At 52.6% G+C, this 21,272-nt stretch overlaps 1 protein-coding gene across 14 annotated transcripts in view; it reads left to right on the top strand.

Annotated features, from left to right (window-relative positions):
* The window catches only part of MBNL1 (muscleblind like splicing regulator 1), a 99,073-nt gene that overhangs the window by 17,517 nt on the left and 60,284 nt on the right, over nucleotides 1–21,272 (top strand). For 6 of the 14 annotated variants that reach the window (XM_068144893.1, XM_068144896.1, XM_068144895.1 and 3 more), the window contains exon 2: nucleotides 16,622–17,594. The exons of 7 other annotated variants lie outside the window; for them this stretch is intronic. In XM_068144893.1, coding sequence (XP_068000994.1) covers nucleotides 17,421–17,594 — 174 coding nt within the window. In that variant the 5' untranslated portion in view covers nucleotides 16,622–17,420. Of the gene's footprint in view, nucleotides 1–16,552; nucleotides 17,595–21,272 lie in introns of those variants that run through there. One more of the 14 variants, XM_068144899.1, reaches the window with a different exon arrangement.

The following is a 21,272-nucleotide window of genomic DNA, read 5'->3' as shown; positions in this document are numbered from 1 at the left end:
ACTTGTTTTACTCTGCTGCTTCGGATTGCATGCAGAAGTGGCAACAACACAGGAATGCCTGTAATGAGGAGGCTGAGCCTTAGCACCTCTTGCTGTCCAGTCAGAGGATGATTGCTGCTTAGGAGCTGCCTATCCCAGCTGCAGACAGCGTTTCTCTCACTCCTAACACCGAGGAAGTCTCAGGCTTGGATTAAAGAGCTGCCTTGCAGGAGCTACTCGTTACTGTCAAAGGCTTAGTAGGTGTTTGCCTTGAACAGGCTGTGAAGAGGTGATGCTGCTGTTAGCAAAGCCCAGCTCACAAAGATAAAACTGCAGATGAATTTCTGGTCCTTTCTGCTGTTGTAGTTGGATTTGTGTGCATGCTGAGAGGGACTTCTTGTACCTGGATATTTCACCACACGTTCCTGCAGCTGCTCCTGTCCAGAAGGAGTTTTTCTGTGGTTGTGTTTTGTGTGGTTTTGTGATGGTTTTCCAGGGAGAGCTGGGAAGGGCACTAATGGCAGCTATCAGGTGTTGCCTGAAGTCACCTGGTTAACCCCCCCATGGCAGGGGGGTTGGGACTAGATGATCCTTGAGGTCTCTTCCAACCCTAATGATTCTATGATTCTATGTTTGTTTGCAACAGGTTTCAGGATGATCCTGCAGAGAAGTGTGCAGGTGCTGGCCAGAGGGCTTGCAGACCTGCTGAGCTGTGAGCAGATCCAGGCTCCTGTTCATGTGCTCTGTACCCCTGACAGCTGCAAGGTGTGGGATTGGAAGCAGCCTTCCAGGATTTGGAGGGGGCTGAGGGGCTTCTGACCAAAGCATGAAGTGACAGGATGAGGGATGATGGCTTCACACTAGAAGCAGCTGAATTTAGATGAGATGTTAGGAAGAAATTTTTCCCCGTGAGGGGTTGCACTTGATGATCTTTGAGGTCTCCTCCAATCTTGGTGATTCTGTGGTGAGGCACTGGAAGAGGTTGCCCAGAGAAGCTGTGGAGGCTTCAGGGCTGGAAGTGATGAAAGCCAGGGTGGATGGGGCCTTGAGCAAGCTGCTCTGGCAGGAGGCATCCCTGCCCATGCCCACTCTGTGATTCACTCTGTGAATCCAATGGGTTTGGTGACTTCCCCAGGGACTCTGTGCAGAGAACCACGGAAACAGAGCTGCTCTGCCCAGCCCAGCCCAGGGCAGAGGCTCCAGGGCTTTCCTTTGCCTGCATGTCTGGTGGTCTCCACTGTTTGTGTTCCTAAGGGATTGCAGCAGTTGCCTCTGATTATTGTTTTCATTTTAATTTCATTAACAATTACATAGTGTAAACTTAGTTTCCCAAGTAACGCAGCAAAGTAAACAACATTTCCTTCCTGCTGCCCCCCTCCCTCCCCCCCTTTCCCCCAGTGATTTACTGAGAGGATCAAGATGGGAGTGGTTTTTGCTGCTGGCCTCGGTGAGGTTTGGGGGCTGGGCTGCCCTGAGTGGGCCATGGATGGCCATCAGTGTCAGTGGGAGCTTGCAGCAGCTAGCAAGGGGAGAGAAGGGACCATTAAGGCTGTGTCGCAGTTGTGATGAGCACGTCCCCACTCAGGTCGGTGCTTCATAGCATCACAGAATCAGCCAGGGTGGAAAAGACCTCAGAGATCATCCAGTCCAACCTATTACCTATCACCTCCTAACAACTAAACCTTGGCTCTAAGTGCCACATCCAAGCCTTTCTTGTGCACCTCCAGGGACAGGGACTCCACCACCTCCCTGGGCAGCACATCCTAATGGCCGATCTCTCTGGGAAGAACTTTCTCCTCCCCTCCAGCCTAAACCTCCCCTGGCACAGCTTGAGACTGTGTCCTCTTGTTGTGGTGCTGATTGCCTGGGAGAAGAGATCAACCCCCACCTGGCTACAACCACCCTTGAGGTAGTTGTAGAGAGCAAGGAGGTATCCCCTGAGCCTCCTCTTCTGCAGGCTAAGCAACCCCAGCTCCCTCAGCCTCTCCTCACAGGGCTGTGCTCCAGACCCCTCCCCAGCTTTGTTGCCTTTCTCTGGACACCTTCAAGTATTTCAATGTCCTTCTTAAATTGAGGAGCCCAGAACTGGACACAGGACTCAAGGTGTGGGCTAATCATTAAGGCTAGAAGAAACCTCCAAGATCATTGAGCTCAACCTTCTGCCCAACACCTCCATGACCACTAGACCATGTCCTTAAGTGCCATGTCCACTCTTTTCTTGAACACCTCCAGGGATGGTGAATCCCCCACCTCCCTGGGCAGCCTGTTCCAATGCCTGACCACTCCTGCAAGAAAGAAATCATTCCTAATATCCAACCTAAACCTCCCCTGGTGCAGCCTGGGGCCATTTCCTCTTGTCCTGTTGTTAGTTACTTGGGAGAAGAGTCACCATCCCTGGAAGTGTTCAAGAAAAGTGTAGACAGGGCACCTGGGGACATGGCCATGGTGGTGGTGGGTTGAAGGTTGGACTCAGTGATCTTGGAGGTCTCTTCCAACCAAAACAACTCCTTGATTCCATTTGAGGTAGCTAGGAGAACTCTTTTGTAATGCATTATAACAGAAAGTCGAAGTTTGCAGTAGATGTGACCTAGATGAGCCTAGCACAAGTTTTCCCTAAGTGCAGCATCAATTTCCAGTGGGATAGTGGCAGTTTGGTAGGAATTAGGAAGACCAGCAGTGATTTATAAGGTAAAAGCACCTCCTGTCACTGGGATGCTCAAAGTGAGCTCAGAGTTTGTTTCCAATTGAACCTACAGAGTACACAGCAGAACTGAGAGAGCCAGGGCAGGGTAAACCACAGCTGGCTGTGAGCTTTGTGTGGCCAGGCTCTCATTTCCTTAAGCCAAGGGTGCAGTGGGCACTAACCTGTCCCTGCTGTCACACAGCCTGGTGCCAGCTCAGCTCCCACCTCCCTGTGTCCTTCTGCAGCCCCACCACCTCCTGGAGCAGCTGGCTGCTGGTGGTGACAAGTCTTGGAGGGAAGCATCCCTCCAGCCTTTGTTTCATGGAATCACAAATCATTAGAGGGTGGAAGGGACCTCCAGAGATCACAGAACACTGTCAAAGCCTGCAACTGCCTGTGCTGCTCTGAGGCTTTTGGCAAATAGGCCAAATATTTGTTTTCACAGGGAAAAAAACATCATTTTGGGGCATAAATATGCCAGCTGTTCAGCTGAACCAGAATGGGTTTCAGCACAAGACAAATGAGGGCCAGGCAGGTTTGAAACACGTCTGGCCATCTGAGCTTTAGAAAACTGTGCTCCCAGCCCTCCAACACTAGCCCAACTCTCCTGGACTCGTTGTCTTGTTCTTCCTGCATCCAGGTCTGGTGTCCCCAGTGTAAGAAGGCCAGGGAAGTGTTGGAGCGAGTCCAGAGGAGGCCACAAAGATGATCCAAGGGCTGGAACACCTCTGCTATGAGGATAGGCTGAGGGAGCTGGGGTTATTCAGCTTGGAGAAGATGCCAGGGGAACCTTAGAGCTGCCTTCCAGTACCTGAAGAGATCCTCCAGGAATGCTGCAGAGGAACTTTTCAGGAGGGTGTCCAGAGACAGGACATGATCAGAGGGCTGGAGCACCTCTGCTATGAGGACAGATTGAGGGAGTTGGGGCTGGAGAAGAGAAGGCTGAGGAGACCTCCTTGTGGCCTTCCAGGATCTGAAGGGGGCTCCAAGAAAGCTGGGGAGGGACTTTTGAGGGTGTCAGGGAGGGATAGGACTGGGGGGCATGGAGCAAAACTAGAAGTGGGGAGATTGAGATTGGATGTGAGGAAGAAGTTGTTCCCCATGAGGGTGGTGAGAGCCTGGCACAGGTTGCCCAGGGAGGTGGTGGAAGCCTCATCCTTGGAGGTGTTTAAGACCAGGCTGGATGTGGCTGTCAGCAACCTGCTGTAGTGTGAGGTGTCCCTGCCCATGGCAGGGGGTTGGAGTAGATGATCTCTAAGGTCTCTTCCAGCTTAAGCCATTCTTTGATTTCTTTGACTGGTGGCAGTTCAAACTCCAGCTTTCAGCCCAGATTTCCTTGTTGGGAGCATCCCTTCCTGCCTGCCCTGGAGGAATCCTGCTGCTGTGGAAGGGCTTTTTGTCCCTTGGGCACTTGTCAGTAGGGTTGCAGTTGGAGTTGGTTCCTCCAGAAGCTCCTCAGCCTTGCGTGCAGTGGAAGAGCAAAAAAACCGAGCAGAGCAGGCACTGAATTCCTTCTTATCTCCCCAGACCACATTTCATGTATCTTGTAGTGAGCTGTTTTGTTTCTCCAGTTTCAGACTCGGTGTTTCAGAAGATTAATAGGGCTCAGCAGCCCTGTTTGCTCAGCTCGGGGGTGATAACAATGCCGTAAGTCATGAGCCGGTCGCAGATCATCTGGCAAGGCAAAATGTGCCTTGGGCTTGAACTTGGAGCAGGTAGTATTTAGAGAGAGAAAAGTGAAATGTCAAAGGCATTCTCAGTAACGTGTGCCCTGCCTCGGGTGGCTCTGGGTGCAAAGTCTGCTTGGAGAGCCAGCACGGGAAGCTGGGCTGACGGTGCCCGCCTTCACCCGTGCCCACGGAGAGCTGGTGCTGGGGAAGCACAGGGGTGGTGCGGCAGGCAGGGGCACAGAGGTGTTGGGCTGCTGGAGGAGCAGCGCGGGGCTGGACCCCAGGCTCCCGCAGCCCGTGCTGCCCGAGCGGCTCTGCGCGTTCCTGCCGTGCCGCTGCCTCCCGCGCGAGCCAGGCTGCCCGCGAGCCGTGAGTAAGGCCTTGGGAACCCAGGGCATGTGTGGGCTCGGGGCCCAATCCTGCTTCCAGAGGCCTTACTGGGAATTGTGCCTTCTGAAACGGGGAGGGCGGGCAGAGCTGCTCAGCACAGCCTCAGCTCTCCTCTCTTGGGCATGCCTCAGCCCCCAGCTCTGCCCTTTGCCGGGGGGGGGGGGGTGGGGGGTTGGGCCGTGAGTGCACGGCCAAAGCCCACCCTGGGCCAGCCCACAGCAGGCGTGGGACAAAGCCACGCTCCCAAGAGCCTTTTGGTTCTGACGGTGACAGCATCTGCTGCAGTGACACCTGCACAGTGCTCCAGGAGATCGCAGAATGGTTGGAAGGGACCTTAAAGATCATCTGGTTCCAACCCCCCTGCCGTGGGCAGGGACACTTCCCACCAGCCCAGGTTGCTCAAAGTCTCATCCAGCCTGGCCTTGAGCACCTCCAGGGAGGAGGAAGCCACAACTTTCCTGGGCAACCTGTTCCAGTGTCTCCCTAGCCTCACTGTCAAGAATTTCTTCCTAATCTTCAGTCCCCTCCTGAAGTTTCAATCCATTCCCTCTCTGAAGCTTGGAAGAAAAACCTCCAAAGCTGTTTCTCGCAGTGCTGGGAAGGCTCCCATGTGCCTGGGCAGTGTTCTGAACTTTCTGTGATTGCTTTTGGTTTGCAGTGAAACCCTTGCCGTGGGCAATTTCATATGGAAACCCTTAGTCATAGAATGGTAGAGCTTGGAAGAGACCTCTGGAGATCATCCAGTCCAAGCCCCCCTGCCAAGGCAGGGTTGCCCAGGGCAGGGCACACAGGAAGGCATCCAGATGGGTCTTGAAAGTCTGCAGAGCAGGAGACTCCACAACCTCTCTTCAGTGCTTGATGTGTGGGCAACACTGAAGCTGTCTTGGAGCCTTCTTTCCCAAGCAGTGAAGAACCAAAGGGGTGAGGCTGTGGTAGTCAGAGTGTAGTTCTGTGCTTTGCAGCTTGCTGATGTGCAGCAGTTCAGAATGCTCTCGGGGGAGTGCAGGCTTCTCGCTGCTGTGCCTGAGCCTTGCAGGCTGCTTGGAAGAAAGTCCCTGGGAAAACACCTTGCTGCTTATCAGTCTTGTGTTGAGCTCCTGTGTTTGTGTGCAAATGTCTTCCAGAAATCAATCTTTGAGGGGATTTTTGTTACTTTCTTTTTGGCGGGGGGGAGGAAGGGTGCAAAGCAGCCAGAGCTCTGTTCAGTTCTAATTAAATGCAGTTCATGGTGGCAGCTGAAATACAACCACTTGAACATCTTTCACTCCTCCTTCCTGCATGACTGACAACAGTTACTGGGGTTTCTTTGCTTTGCTTTCTTACAACCATGAAGCCTTCTGGCTTTAATCACCACTTTTATGCAAATTGCTTTTTTTCCTTAATGCTTTTCAGAAGCTATTAAGCAAATGTTCCATGTTTTGGGGTGGCTTTGGGTTTTGGTTTGGTGTAAGGGTGGAATTTGAAACTTCATTATGCAGTCCTAAGGCCTAAAATGGATTCTAGAGGTAGGAGTGAGACTAGAAAGAAAGCAAGGCTATTTGAGCTTTCCCCCCCAATCCCTTCCCTGTGCTGTTCAGTTGGGGGGGGGGGGGAGGGGCTGGCACAGGTAGGTTAATGAAAAAGGGGACAGATGGAGGAGGGCTCAAGCAGGGGGTAGATGGAAGAAGGCTCCAGCAGAGGACAGAGAGGAATCTTCCAAGGCAGGATAAAACCAGAGGGAAGCAGTGAAGATGGATGTTTTGGGTATCCTCTCTGCTTGCTGTGCAGTGCTGCTAGCAAGAACTGTTTGGAGTGACCTTAATGGCAAGGGTGGAACATGAGTGCTTGAGCTACTTCCAAAATGGTCTTTCAGCTTTGGTCCTGTGGGCCTTTGACACATTAGCATTGGCATTTTGCTCCTGACATAGCAGGCATTTTGAGGGGGAAATGATCCATTTTTACACTGCATGGCTGCAGAAAGGCCATTTCTTGGCAAGGAGAGTGAAAGGGAGCAGAACAGGCTGGGAGGGAAGCGTTTGCAGGCACGAGCTGTGGGAATGAGAGTGCTGTGGCAGCTTGCAGTTGGGAGACCAGGAGGAACACAAGGGTCCAAGAGGGTAATGAAGGCTCCACATTCCTCCTGCCTTTGAGATGTTCCTTGATTACTCTGTGATCAGCTCAGACAGCTCAGCCGTGCCGCAGCCACCAGTCAAACCCCCGTGAGGCAGGGGGGTTACGACCTGATCCATCACCCAGAAACAGCAATGATTACAAACCTGACTGGCCAAGCTGGAAACCCCCCGTAGGTGCCGTGTGTGGGGATGCAGGAGGTGCTGCCACAGTTACTGCTCCTTCCCTGCAAGGCTGCTGCTTGCTCTTTTTTTGCTTTTTTTGGTAGCAGACAAGTTCATTAAGCTGTGGCTGATCTCCTGTGCCTTTGTGTGTGACACCGGGATCGTCCTTGAAGCTGCGTTTGCTTGGTGGCCCCAGGGCTCTGTGGTGATGCTGGCTGGGATCTCTGCTGCAGGGCTGTAGGTGTGATGGTGTTTCAGCTCCCTCCTGTACGATCAAAGACCTTCTGCTGCAGCCTTCTGGGCACTGAACTAACCAGAAATCTTATCTTCATCCTCCTCTAAGTTCATCTTTCCTGCCCACAGCCAAAAGCTGGAAACAGGAGAAAAGTTGCCTGCGAGCAGCGTGACGCCAGCTGAGTCGTTCAGGCATCAGGGAATCCATGAACAGAGTTAGTGTTGCAAGAATGCATCACCAAGCCCTGCTCCTGAGGGAGGAGGGGAGGAAAGCTCCCTGTGTGCAAAAAAAATTCATCACCAAGCCCTGCTCCTGAGGGAGGAGGGAAGGAAGGCTCCCTGTGTGCAAAAAAAATTCATCACCAAGCCCTGCTCCTGAGGGAGGAGGGGAAGAGGGCTTCGTGTGCACAATGTCTGTCCCTGCTGCCTGCACCTCTGCCAGCTGTGTGCTGGGGACAGCCCCGCTCAGGAGTCCTGAGTAATTCCCCTCAGTCCCTGGTGGTGTTCCTGCTGCTGAGGCTGTGTGCAGCAGGAGCTGTTCTGAGCAGGGGCCATCAGCAGTGGGGCTGTTCCTCATGTTTAGCGTTAGCTACGTCAATGCAGGGACTGGAGATGAGGCAGCAGAAACAGTAAATCATAGCAAACACTGATTAAAAATGGTCTCAGAGACGTTGTTCACTTCTCCTCTGAAATCAAGCAGAGTCATTCAGATTTTGTTATTGCTTTTTTAATGCTGGTGACTAATCTGGAGCTTCTCCGTGCTCCCTCTGAAGGCACGTGTATGTAGCTTGGGTGAGATCATTCAGGATGCAGAATTGATCAGATCACTGAGTGTTTCTGTGCTGCTCAGTGCTCCATGTGTAGCCAGCTCTGGGAAGCTGTGGTGGTTTCAGTCTGTGCCTTTAAAATGTAGTTAATATTGGTGGGGGGGAAACTTCAAACCACCACAGAAGCTAAGGAAAGCATCTCCTAGGCTTGAATTGGAACAGGCTGCCCGGGAGGGTGGTGGAGTCACTGTCCCATGAGGTGTTCAAGAAATGTGTGGATGTGGCACTGTGCACATGGTTTGGTGGCCATGGTGGTGTTGGGTTGAAGGTTGGACTTGGATCTTGGAGGTCTTTTCAAACCAAAACTATTCTATGATTGGTTTTGCTGCATGGTGAGGAATCAGTTTGCTCTTAGTGCATAACAGCTTGTGCCAGGATGAGAGGGCATGGCCTGAAGCTGTGCCAGGGGAGGGATGTTAGGAAGCAATTCCTCATGGAAAGGAGAATTAGACACTGGAGTGGACTGCCCAGGGAGGTGGTGGAGTCACTATCCCTGAAGGTGTTTAAGGGAAGATTGGATGTGGCACTCAGTGTCATGGTCTGGTTGGTGTGCTGGTGTTAGGTCATAGGCTGGACTTGAAGATCTCAGAGGTCTGTTCTAGCCTCAATAATTCTGTGATTCTCTCTTGTACCTCAGGTGGTGGCAGAGCACAGAGGATTAGAAAGCCTCATTCTGTAGGACTTTAGAGTCTGAGGTAATGAAAAGAAATTACTTTGGATCCACTGTGTTTTCTGCTAGGTTATCTTAAGGTTTTACTGTGCTGGAAGGATAGGACTGGTAAATGTAAATGAAATGTAAGGTCAGACTGTGTTAAACCTTGGAAAATACTCCCTTTTGGCTTTGAGATCCTTTGAGCAACAGACAGCTTTGAACTGGAGCACAGTTGGCTTTACCCCCTGTCTTCCAGCAGTTGCTGGAGTAGTTCCCCAGCGCTGTCATCATTTGTGACCCACTTTAACAGGAGCTGGGCAGTCTCATCCTTGCCCTGTCCTGCTCATCCTCACCTCCTCTCACTGCTGTGGGTGTCCCTGCTGTGGCAGTGCTCTGAATGTTGGAGTCTGGGATGATTTTGGAGGTGTGGGTCCCCCTTAGCCTTTCTCAGGGTGCAGGGGTGATGGCTTGGTTCTGCCTGCACCTGCCCTTCAGTGCATACCACAGCACTCACCCCGTTTCCCCCATTCCCATGTGATTGTCTCACCCTTGGAGAGAAGCTGTGGTTGTCACAGCGCTGCCACAGCTCAGCATTCCTGAGCTGAGGTGACCAGGCCATCAACCCCCAGTTCCAGCTTGCTGTGGAAAGCGGAACTGGGTGTAACGTGTTCCTCATTCTCTCTGCCCATGTCCCTTTTTGGTTGCCCTCAAGTGAGATGCAAGATGAAGCAATGCATGTAGCCATAACTTCATCTTGCCTCACTGGGAGCAGGCCTGGGGTGCAGCAGGCACTCAGCCCTCAGCTGCCCCACTGTGCATGCTTCTGAAGGTGCCTGCTCCTCGCTGGTGGCCCCACAGTCCGTAGGGGTTTGGAGGGGTGAGACAACAGTGCCAGCATGGAGCAGCTGACATGAATGGCCTGGTCTGCTGCTGGTAATTAAATTCAGTTTTAATCTCTCTGATTAATTTGATGTGTGTATGGATGTGGTGGCTGCAAGCAGGCTCCTAGCTCATTGTTACTCACACAGCAAGGGAGCTGCTGTGCAAAGGGGCAAGGACTCCGGAGCTTGGAGCTTGGTAAGGAGGCAGGCAGGGGAAGGAGGAGCTGACTGGCTGGAGCAAATGCCATTAGTAATAAATTAATAATGTTAGTACTGACTGTGCCTGTGCTGTAGTGCTCACCACAGTGGCCCCTCCAGACCCATTGTACCCACTGCTCAGGTCCACTTCTGGGGAAGGAGAGGGGCCAGCTGCTCTGGGAGGGGAAGTGAGAAACGATAGGGCCAGTTGTAGAAAAGCAGGAACCTTCTGGAGGTAACACAGATGTCATTTAGAACCTTAGCAGTAGCAAGGTGCCAGGACTTTTTTCTCTTGCTAAGCAGTAGATGTTCAGCTATCTGACCTGCAGGCAGCTGGGCTGGGTGGCTGCTGCATCCCTGGTGACCTGAGGAGCTCTCAGTCCTCCTCCCTGAAACCATCGGCATCAGCGGAATCTGCTGCTGGAGGGAAGCAGCCGTGTCCCGTGCTGAGTCATGGACCTGGTGCTTGTTTCTGTGGCTGTTACTGTGGATGAGGCTAATAATCCTGCTTGATATGTGCAACCTTTTCTATCTGCACAGGCAAGGGCAGCTAGAAATCCCCTGCCCCAACGGGACTGCTCTCAGTGGTGTGTAGCTCCCCTGCTACTGTCACAAAAACCTTCCAGTTTTGAATCTCAGTTGTGGGACTCAAGCTGAGCTTTGCCATGTGGCTGTGCTCTTGAGGCAAACACCCAAAACAAGTGAAATGTGCCCTTCTGGGGGCAGAGGATGGTGTGGGGCAGGCAATTCATCTGGGTCAGCCCTGCCATGATGCCCCAAAGGAATGCTTTGCTTGTAGGAGAGTGGTCCTGGTGGGAGGCTATAACCTGAGGTTTCTTGCTGCTCTCCTGTGCCCCTAGGCTTAGGTATGTCTGTAGTTAATCAAAGTGTCTTTAGTGGGCAGGAGCCTGATTGGTGAACAGCTCTGTGCTTTTGGGAAGGATGCAGAGCTGTTTTGTTACAACCCCTCTCATATCTGTGTTCAATACTTCTCAGAGCAAACACCTAAGGCTGGTTTTAGTAAAAGGCCTTTTGGTTGTTTCAGTTCAGTTTGGTGGTTGGTTGGTTTGGGTTTTTTTAATTGCTCCTGAGAGCTTGAAGTTAAATCACTTGATTTAACTTAATGTTAAAGATAACCAACTTCTTGTTAGGCTTGTGTAGGAAATGTCCCTTCTTTTAGGGCTGAAATTCCCCTCTGTCACACAGGACTTCCTAGTTCTGTAGTGGATGATGTAAATGCTATGGTAAAGGAACTGCAGTATGGATGTGTTTTTTACTTAGCAGAAAGAGACTGTGCAGCTTCAGTGGTGTGGATGGCTGGGGGAGTGCTTTGTGGGACATAAATCAGCAGCAGATGGATTAAAATGTGTCCTCCCCACTGTTCTGTGGCCGTGGCGTGCAGCCTAGAGGAGCAGAGCGATGGCAGCATACACAGCCTGGTCTGGGGACAGTCACTGACCTTCCTCTGCTGTGCTTTGCAAATCCACATCCAGCTCATGCTGCCAGATAACAGGAATTCTGCATTTCTGAATCCCAAGCTCTGCAAAGGAGACTGACAATAGCCTAGGTCGTAGCAGGAACACTTCAGCAGCCTCATTTCTGGACTCAAAAGTTGGTTTCAGTGACAGTAAGGGTGGCTAGTTCATAAACATCTCCTCTTTAGAGGGCCTGTGGAGGTTGCAGTGGAACTTTTTGACATGAAACCAGCATTTCTCTAATTAAAGGAAGGAAGGACTGGGCTATGGGATCTGTAGGTCAGTGCCACTCCCTGTTGTCAGGAGCTGGTTCCCAGTTTCAGTAGGGGTGTGACTCTACGAGGGCTGAGTTCAAGGAATCCCTTTACTCCTGCACAGTGCAGGAGCCACGTGCAGCTGGGGACACTTAGCTGTGACATGTTGCCTCTTCTTCCATGATTTACCCAGCACTTCAGGACATGGTTTAATGGTCATGGTGGGCTGAGGTTGACAGTTAGACTCTATGATCTTAGAGGTCTTTTCCAACACAAACAATTCCAGGATTCTATGGTTTTTCAGGAAGTGAGCACACTTGGGTGTGCTACATTCAGATGCAATGTCTCAGGTAGGTGTTGCTGCTAAAAGGGTTTCAGAAGCTGTGAAGCAGACTGGGGATCAAACCACGTCTGAGAGGCTCTGCCTGCGAAGCCCACTGAAGTCAGTGGGAGGCTGTGCAGCCTTCCCAAGCACTGCTGTCAGAAATAACCTTTAAGCACTACTACTGCTACAACTCTGTGTATTATGCAGAGTATCTGGGTCACAGAGGTAGTGCTGGCAGGACTTTTTTACCAATCTGATGTGGGACTTCCTCAGCACTTCAATGCTAGTTCGTGCTTGTGGCTTTACCGAGCTCTAAGTCCAAAGTCAATGGGCGCAGGGGGGGCTGTGAAAGAACATCTCAAATGGTTCAGTGTCTGAGCTTTCCTACCTCAGAGCTGGCTGCTCTGTGCTCTGCTTTTGCACTCTGCATTTCCCCCCCCACACTATATGTGAAAGTAGAAGACAGAGGGGTCTTGCTGCTTTGGCTTGCTGCTGTGCAAGCCTGGTGGCAGCAGTTCCCTCAGAGCCACACCGCAAGTCCAGCGTGGTTCGCTCAGCAGCAGCTTACTGAAGAACATTTTCCTCTAACCAATCCTTCACTGTTATGTGGCCAGGATGTTAATTAGCTCATTGTTCTGCTTAATTTCGTGACACTGTAATTATACCCCTTGACTGTGCCACGAAGTAATTGCTGTATCCCTTCCAAATGTTATGTTGAGCTGTGTTATTGGTAAACTTTGAGTTTGGCAGAGAGGTGTGGGGAAAATTCTCTGAGGCAGTCAGTAATTTTGGTATTTCTCTCTTTAAAAGACAGCCATTTGGCAATTCTGAGCCCTGAGACTCGTCAGTGTAAACAGAATATTGATTTTATTCCACTTCCTATCTTGTTAGAGCCATTGTCATGAGGGCGGATTCACATCGTGTAATTATCTGCTCCCGCTGACAGCTCTCGTGTCACTGAGGCTGGGGCTTTCAGCTTCCACTTTTCTCTGAGCATAAAACCATCCTTCTCCACTGCAATATTCTTCCTCAGGGTTGTAACTTTTGCCTCTCCAGCTTTCCAGATGCTGAGAGATGTGTGTGAGTGAACAGGGAAGAACTTCTCTATTGTAAGGGTCACAGAGCTGCCCAGAGAGGTTGTGGAGACTCCTCCTCTGGAGCCTTTCCAGCCCCATCTGGATGTGTTCCTGTGTGACCTGTGCTGGATTCTCTGCTCCTGCTCTGGCAGGGGGGTTGGACTGGATGATCTTTGGAGGTCCCTTCCAACCTCTAACATCCTGTGATCCTGTGACTGCAGTGGAGGCTCCTGGGCTGGTCCTTCAGTTTTGCGTCCAAGGCTGTAAGGAGAGGAGGGAGAGACCTGGCCCTGCTGCGTTTTTATAGCAAAAACAGGAAGTACTAAAATTGGAACATCCTTAATCAGAACATAGAAGCCATCATCACATGGGCCTCTCTGTGCTAGTTTCACTTTCTTGGGCATTTCCTGATAACCTTTCCATTGATTGGTCGAGCTGCTTGATAATGCTTGTCATTGACCCAGCTCAGGAGACAGCCAGCTCATCTCTTGCCCTCTTCCCAGACATGTTTTGCAGTGTGATTTCTCTCTCATGTCTTTTCTGAGAATCACTTTGGCATTTGCATTCAATGTTTTCAAGCTTCTTTTTTCTCCCCTGTATTCCCAATAATCAGGGAAAGCAAGGTGATGCTTTGGCCAGACAATTGTTGGAGCGCTCCCAAGACAAGTAGCAAACACTTCCACACTTCAGAATGTGAGCTTGCAAAACCTAGCTGGGGATTAAGAGCAGCCTTTAGTGCTGAGTGGAGAGCTGGGTGGAGTCTATCAATTGGCAGCCTCCAAATAAATATTAATTACAAAGAAAAATCAGCTCAGTCTCCCCCTGTCCTGTCCTTGCACTGTGGTTCTTCCCTCTGGGTTTGCTGCAGCCTTTGCTGGCTTATCAGAGACAGCCTGAAGTGACATCACACCTATCTGCTGGGCTTTGGCAGGCACTGGTGTCCTTTAGTATCTGAGGCTGACTGGGGGACTCCTTACTGACTTGGACTATCACAAGAGCATTTCAGAGTGAAGGGAAGATAGTTTGTGCAGGTTAAAACATAATGGATCTGCTAATATCTTCCTTTCTGTAGTGGTGCTCCCAAAGATAGACCTCTGGTCTGAACTCAGCCTAGTTTTGCTGGGAGGCTATTTTTAAAGCTGACATTTCTGGCTCTGTTTTCAGGTAGATAAATTCCAACAACACAATTTTTCTTCAAGTGACTGTGCAGACAGAATAATTCATCTAGCATTGCTTCACGCTCAGGAGATGCACCTCTGAGGTGTCACAGCTCCTCAGGTAATGCTTTTCTTGCTGCAGCTGGCAGCCTGGAGAAGGAAGGGTGAAATTCAGCCTGGGTTTAGTGCAGTTGCAGATGTGTCAGTGACCTCCACAGCAGCAGGATGTCACTGCAAGTGCCTGGTCCCTCTCCAAAGAGAAATTGCATTATAAAGCATGGTTCTGTGAGTTTTACCAGGAAGGTTGCTCCTGCCTCTACCTGTGAGCACAAAAGACAGCTCTGCCTGGCTTCATTTTGTGTGTTGTCTTGGTGCTCTCTCTTCCTTTCCTACTTAGGGATGACTACTCAAGTTGTGAGAGTGAAATGGCATGTCTTGCTTTGGAAGCATGTCCTTTGACTTGCCTTGCCTGTGGCATGTAGAGTATACCAACTGCTGCTCCGGCCCTTCTTGGCGTTTGGAAAAATCAGTGCTTGGGATGGGTTGTGTTTGTTAGCAAATGATGACCAGATGGTTTGTGTACCAAATGATGAGCAGGAGAAAAATCCCTGCTTAGAGCTTTTCCATGGCTTCCAGGCAGAGCTATGCCTACATCAGCATCGGTCTCACAGGGAACAGAAACCCAGAAAACCTCTTCTAAAGTGACTGTTTTGTGGTGTTCAAGAGTGATGGTGGGAGAAAGCAGGTGCATCTGTTACCTGTGTCTGTGCAGGACACGGAGGAGTTTCTGTACACCTCAGCTGGGGACTGGGTGATGTGTTTGAGGTTGACAGCTCTCTGATGTGGAAGGCAGTCCAGCATAAGGGAACTGGGGATGCCTGGAGCCTGTCCTGCCAGGCCACCCACCTGGGCTTGCTGGCATGTGGCATTCTGAGCTCCCAGCTCGTGGTTTTGCACTTCTGGGTCTTGGTACTAACCCAGCACAGCTGGGTAGCATGGCACAGGGGAAGAACCAAACTTGTTTGCTTGATCACTCATGGAATGAGTTTTTGAGACTCAAGTCTTTGCTGTAGGCCCAGCTGCTGTCTGGGATGACTCCAGCTTCTGAGTTTCAGGCAGCTGAAGCAGATGCATATCTGTGTTTACTAAGAAGACACTTTGCTATTTACTTGTGCTTGAAAGCAATTACACAAAGTTCTCTGCTGCTAGCAGGGATTAAAATGTGGGTATGATTAGAGGGCACGGAAACCACTATTGTAATCTCGCTGCCTGTAGTAGTTGTGCTTTGCCTCTGTAGTTTGTTGTCCTAATTACTTTATCCATGGAAAAAACAGAAAAATACTCCTTGTAGATTTTTCCCTGTCTCTTGGTTTGCATCCATCCTGACTAGCACCACTTCCCAAAGCGTGTTGCTGGTGGCAGTGTTGGTGATGCTGCTTTGGGTGCAGTGGGAAACAGGCCTGTTCTGGAGCAGTGCCTGTGTAACGACAGGGATGGGGACAGCCCTCCCTCTCACCGCGGGTGAGATGCTGCTGGCAGAAGTGCCGCCGGTGCTGTTGGCTGTGGGCTCTGGTGGGCATTGCCATGGGTGCCTCTCTGCTTTGGGCTGCTCTTTGGAGATCTCCAGGTGGGATGAGAGTTGTATTTATCACCGTTACTCTATTGGCACGGTGCAGCAGCGTTCTGTGGCAAAGCCAGGCACCTGAAACTCCTCTCAGAAAAACACCCGTCCCACCAGGGAAGGTTTCCTGGGTGTGGGGCGCCTGGGCACCGCTTTGGGATCAGTGCTGGGCTCAGAAGCGCGCAGCTCAGCCGCGGCTTGGGCTGGGAGGGAGCAGTGCTGGGCGCCCATCCCCATGCTGCGCAGGGGCAGCCCCGCACCAGCCGGCACCGTGCCCGAGCTCCTGGGTGAATCCAGGGCCTGGCGCTTCGGCAGTACGTAGCGGGTGGCTTCGCTTAGCTACCGGTGCATCCCGCAAGCAGCCCTCCGCGGCACCGGGCCGGCCCTGTCCTGGGAATAACCGGCGTTCCCGAGTCCGTCATTAGGAGCGCAGGGGCAGAGTCGGTTACCCAGCCGCTAACCACCGCCAGGGCTGGAGGAGCGGGCAGCTCGCTTCCCTGCGGGGCTGCGGGCCGGCGGCGGCGGCGGGAGGGGGCCGTGCGGGGCGGAGCGGCGGCGGCGCGCAGGCGGAGGGCGGGGGCCGCGGACGGAACCACTGTCGGCGGCGATGGTGCGGCCCCCTCGCTGCATGCCGGGTAGCGCCCGGGCCCACACGCGTCCTGCGGCGCCCGGCGAGCCCCGGCGGGCGGGCGGGCGCTCGGGGCAGCCTCTGACAGGCGCGACCTTTCATAAGACGGCCCCCGCCATTGGCTCCCCGCCCGGAATATCGCTGCAAGGCTCCCCGCGATTGGCTGGCTGCGCAGCATGCCCGGCGCGGCGCGGGGCAGCGGCCCCTCTCCCGGCTGGCGTGAGTGCGGCCGGGCGGCGGCTGGCGGGAGCCGGGGAGCCGCGGAGCCGCCACTGTAACCTGTCTCTTCTCTCTGCAGGTTGGTACTAAGAAGTGCCTTTCCTGACGTCTCCGCTGCTAGAGCAGCCGCTGCTTTTGCCTTGCTTGCTGCCAGCTAGACCGCGAGGACAGCGCATCGCCGCCACCGGGCCGGGCCCCGCCGAGGGAAGGGCGCTGGCCTTGCCGCAGGCTGCTTTACTGTACAATAAAAGTTTGCCGCCAAGGTCAGATCTCTGCTGCCCGAAAGCCAAGGAGAGGAGAGAAAACAAACCAACCAACCAACCAAATCAAACCGCCCCCACCCCCCGACAGCCCCCATCTCGGTCGCTGCTCTAAACTGCTGCATCTGTCTATGCCAAACTAATCGATCCCGGTTGCACCACAGATTTTCTCCCCCCGCCCGCTGCCTGGAGACCCCCTGCCAGCCCCCTCCCTGCCAGCAGCTCGGACAACCCCCCTCGCTCCCGGGTCCATGCTTGCCTTGTGGGCTCCGCTGGGCTCCCAGGATGGGCTGCTGAGCCCCGGCCACACCTTTTAACCTTCACCTCTGCTGGCAGCGCCCGGCCTTGCTGCGAGCGCGGAGGCTGCGCCGGGTAGCGGTGGCACCGCTGTGAGCTCCCGCTGGCACCGCTGCCCCGTGGGAGCCCCGGCCACCCCTTGTGCACGTACTGTGAAATATAGGGAGCGGGGCAGGGGGGGGTGGGGGGGGGAAAGAAAGAGAGAAAGAGGAAAAGAAGCGTTCTGGAGGTGGCACTTTCATCATTTCCAGTTCGATCGGTTCAGCGGCTCGTTGGTCCGTTTCCGTTGGAGATTGTAACTACCTGTAAAAGGCTAAAAAGATGGCTGTTAGTGTCACGCCGATTCGGGACACAAAATGGCTAACGCTGGAGGTGTGTAGGGAGTTCCAAAGGGGGACTTGCTCACGACCAGACACGGAATGTAAATTTGCACACCCATCGAAAAGCTGCCAAGTCGAAAACGGACGTGTAATCGCCTGCTTTGATTCATTGAAAGTGAGTAAATGTTCCCTTCTTTCCGAGGCTATACGGTTAATGAGAGGCAGTTGTGGCAGGAGGAACCCTGCAGCCCGAGAGGGAGCGATTTGCTGGCTGCCAGCGCTGGGCTGTTGTCGCTGCCGTGATGTTGTCGATGCTTGTTGATTTGTTGGTGTGTCGTTTGGTTGGGTTTGGTGGTTTCTGGTTTGGGTTGTTGTTTTTTTTTGCTGCTTTCCTCAGGGGAAAGGGAAGGCTCGGAGGATGGGGAGGGGGAACGAAGGGAAAATAACGCCTGGCAGGGCTGAAACGCTCCGGTGTGGCTTACAGCAGCTCCAAATGACTCTCTGCCTGTAGCTGGAATAAAGGGCACTTCATGTAGAAACAGCAAAGTCACTGTGAGGACTCTTTGTTTTTAATAGCACAAACCACGTAAGCAAGATGAGGATTTGTTTTCCATCTCGTAACTCCCAGCGGGTTGGTGTTGGTGTCTCTGGACAGCTGATGGTGAATCTTAGAAGAGTGTTTTCCTCCCTGGGTTATTTGGGTGTCTGTGAGCACCCTGCTTGTATTTCTGTGGCTGGGAGTGCTGTGTTGATCCTGGTCTCTTTTGACAAGTGCTCTCCCTTCAGGGAAGGACGCTGCTTAGCAGAGGGCAGGGTGCCTCTGGGCGTGCGAGCAGAGAGCCTGCAGCCTCAGGGGATTTTTAGGCGGCCTGTCTGAGTTTGGGCTGTGCATGTACAGCTGCTGTTTTACCTTGGCTGTTGTTTCAGCAGTAGGTGCTAAATGTCTGGATCCCAGCCCCTTTCCCTTCTTTTCTTTTTGTTTTTTTCTCTCCCAAATGAAGTGATCTTAGCATTTCAAATACTCACAAACAGTACAAAATGAATTCAGTGGTGTCCTAAAATATCAAAAGCTGGGAAAGCAAAACATGCCTGTCAGGTTTGATAAAGTGTTGTTTTCTTCTTCTTGGAACCAAATCCCAGGAAGCAGAGCAGAGGCTGAGTGTGTGGAGTTGGCTCCTGGCAGGGCCATGCCTCCCTCTGGGGAGGGAGTTGTATCTGTCACCAGTGGCTGCAGGTTGCTGATGCAGCCAGGCCCCATGCAGCGGCAGCTGGGCAGGCAGTGGGGTGACAAGGGTTTGATATCAGTCCTGCAAGCTTCCTGACTTCAGAAGTGTGTCTTGTGGCAGGTCAGGGTGGAGGGGGAACCTCTAAAAGGCTCTTGGGGTTGAAAATGCCCAGCCCCACCACCCCATGTCATGCTTTCACTTACAGAGACTGAAAGGGTTTTGTTTGTGTTCAAATTGATTTCAAGATTGCACTAATTCTGATTCATGGGGGGAAGCAAAACTCATTTTAAAGCAAGGAATTAAAATGTTTCCATGCATGAAGGAAGTGTTGGCACTAGGAACAGTGCCAGGGCTGTCAGTGCTGATGGGAATCCTGGCCCCGAGACATTGCCCTTGGTGGAGGAGTGGTCACCACGGCCACCACCCCGGGTGGCAATGGCTCCGGCCTTAGGGACCTAAACCAGCCTCTGGTGAGGGGGTGTGGGAGCGAAGATGGATTTACTGGGACGGTAATACCTGCAGCATTCCCTGGGCTAATTCCCACTGCACTGCTGTTGGGTTGCAGCAGCCTTACCCCGCTGGCCTTGCACTTTTCCGAGCCAGCATCCAGAGGAAAAGGTTGAAACAAGACTCCAAGAGTTACTTGGAGGTGAATCTCCTTTGCTGTGGGAGGTGGCATCACCTGAGTTTGCTGTGTGCCAGGGTCCTACTCTCAGGTCCCTGATGACTGCGATCGCTGCCAGCGCCTCCACATCTCGGTGCTGGAAGCGGAGGCTGGCGGTGACGGAGCTGCAGCAGCAGCCTGGGCTTGTGTCTGGCTGAGGGACGCACACCAGGGCCCGGCCAGTCTTGCCTGTCCCCGTGGCGTGGCTGGCTCTTCTGTGGCTGTCAGCAGGGCTCTTCTTTTCCTTTTTTAATGAGGGAGATAATTGCTACCGTTGTGAAGGGCTGCCAGGTCCGTGGGTAACAACTGAAGGTGACATTAGAGCCTTACTGCACTGCTTCAGAGCGTGGAGAGGAGGCTTCTGCTGCCCACACAAAGGCAGCACAGGGGCTAGGCTGTAAACTGGGAAGGAATCTGCTATTTTTTGTAGTGAAGTAGCTTGGATAATGTGGGAGAAAGCTAATAAACAACCTGGAATAGATCCCTTCAGTGAAGCCCTGTCCAACCCAGACAGCAGAGAAGCAGCTGCCCAGGTTTGGGTTTGTTTCAGATCTTCCTCAGCTTGCGTGTGTAAGCTGAACAGGCAGTTTGGAACCTTTGCTGCAGTACCACAAACCTGAGCTGTTTTGCAGAAGCAGTTTTGGGGAATGGATCAGATTGGTCTGGAACCTGTCAGCTCAGTTATTAGGACATTCAGTAGTAATTTTTGCTGTTTCAGCAGTTCGGTGTTGGATGTGATGTCCTTGCTCTACTAAAATAGCAGTGCCACAAAAAATGGACCTCAATATTGAAGCTTCCTACCTGTGGGTAATGTTAATATTCTCTGAGGAGCTGTTCTTGTGTTGTCTCTTGGACACCACAGAGGTGGTTTGTTTTTTTCTTTACAAGCTATGACTGCATCTTCCACCCCTGGTGCTCCCCAAAATCAGTTTGTCTTGCAGAAGATGCCTGCTGTGTGCCGAGGGCAGGCAGGTGTGTGAGTGCTGCAGAGAGCTGCAGCCCAGCAGGAGCTGGCCGGGCAGCTTTGCTATCTTTAGAACACAAACAAGCAGAGCAGACACTTTGAGGAGCCCCTGTGAAATGGCAGCACCCTCCTGCTCTGCCTGCCCAGGCCTTGGCCTTGGTCCCAGGTGTCCTCCAGGAGCAGCCAGCCCAGAGCAAACACGGCTCACCTGCTCTGCCCCCAGGAGGCAAAAATAGACCTCAGGAGGGGGACTTTCAGCCTCTTTTATGTCCTCCCTGTGAAATGAAAGCAAAGCTTGTCTGTGTAGGTCTGGAGCAAAAAGAGAGGGGTGTCTGCTCTCCAGATCTCCATGTTGAGGTACCATCTTCTGTACCTTCATGAGGGCCACATTGATGATCAGAAGGCTAAAGCACCTCTCCTACCAGGACATGCTGAGAGAGTTGGGGCTGCTCAGCCTGGAGAAGAGAAGGCTGCAGGGAGACCTAAGAGCTACATTTCAATATTTGAAGGGGACCTACAGGAAGGCTGAGGAAGGGCTGTTCAGAAGGGCCTGTGGGGATAAGATGAGGGGCAGTGGTCTGAAACTGGAGCAGGGCAGAGTTGGGCTGGACACGGGGAGGAAGTCCTGCACAGTGAGGGTGGTGAAACGCCAGAACAGGTTGCCCAGGGATGTGGTGGAGGCCCCATCCCTGGACACATGCATTGTCAGGCTTGGTGTGACCCTGAACAACCTGATCTAGTTGGGGGTGTCCCTTCTGACTGCGGGGGGCTTGCACAAGATGACCTTTGAGGGTCCCTGCCGACCCGATGCGCTCTGTGGATCCGTGCCAGCAGGGGCGGCTTGCGGAGCTGCGGCGCTACAGCCGGGACCTCTGGGCACGTGTCGCTTGTTGGGACACACGTCCTTGTGTGTGCCCCTTATGGTCCCCTCTCAGTGCTGAGAGGTGGTTGTTCCATCTTAATTAGGAGAAAAAGGGAGGCAGGAGCAGGGCTGTGACC

The sequence above is a fragment of the Melanerpes formicivorus genome, unplaced genomic scaffold, assembly GCF_026170545.1.
Source record: "Melanerpes formicivorus ecotype bairdi unplaced genomic scaffold, bMelFor1.0.p_v2 SCAF_12, whole genome shotgun sequence".
NCBI lineage: Eukaryota > Metazoa > Chordata > Aves > Piciformes > Picidae > Melanerpes > Melanerpes formicivorus.
The sequence above is the reverse complement of the archived record's forward strand: the minus strand, read 5'-3'. Positions and strand labels throughout refer to the sequence as shown.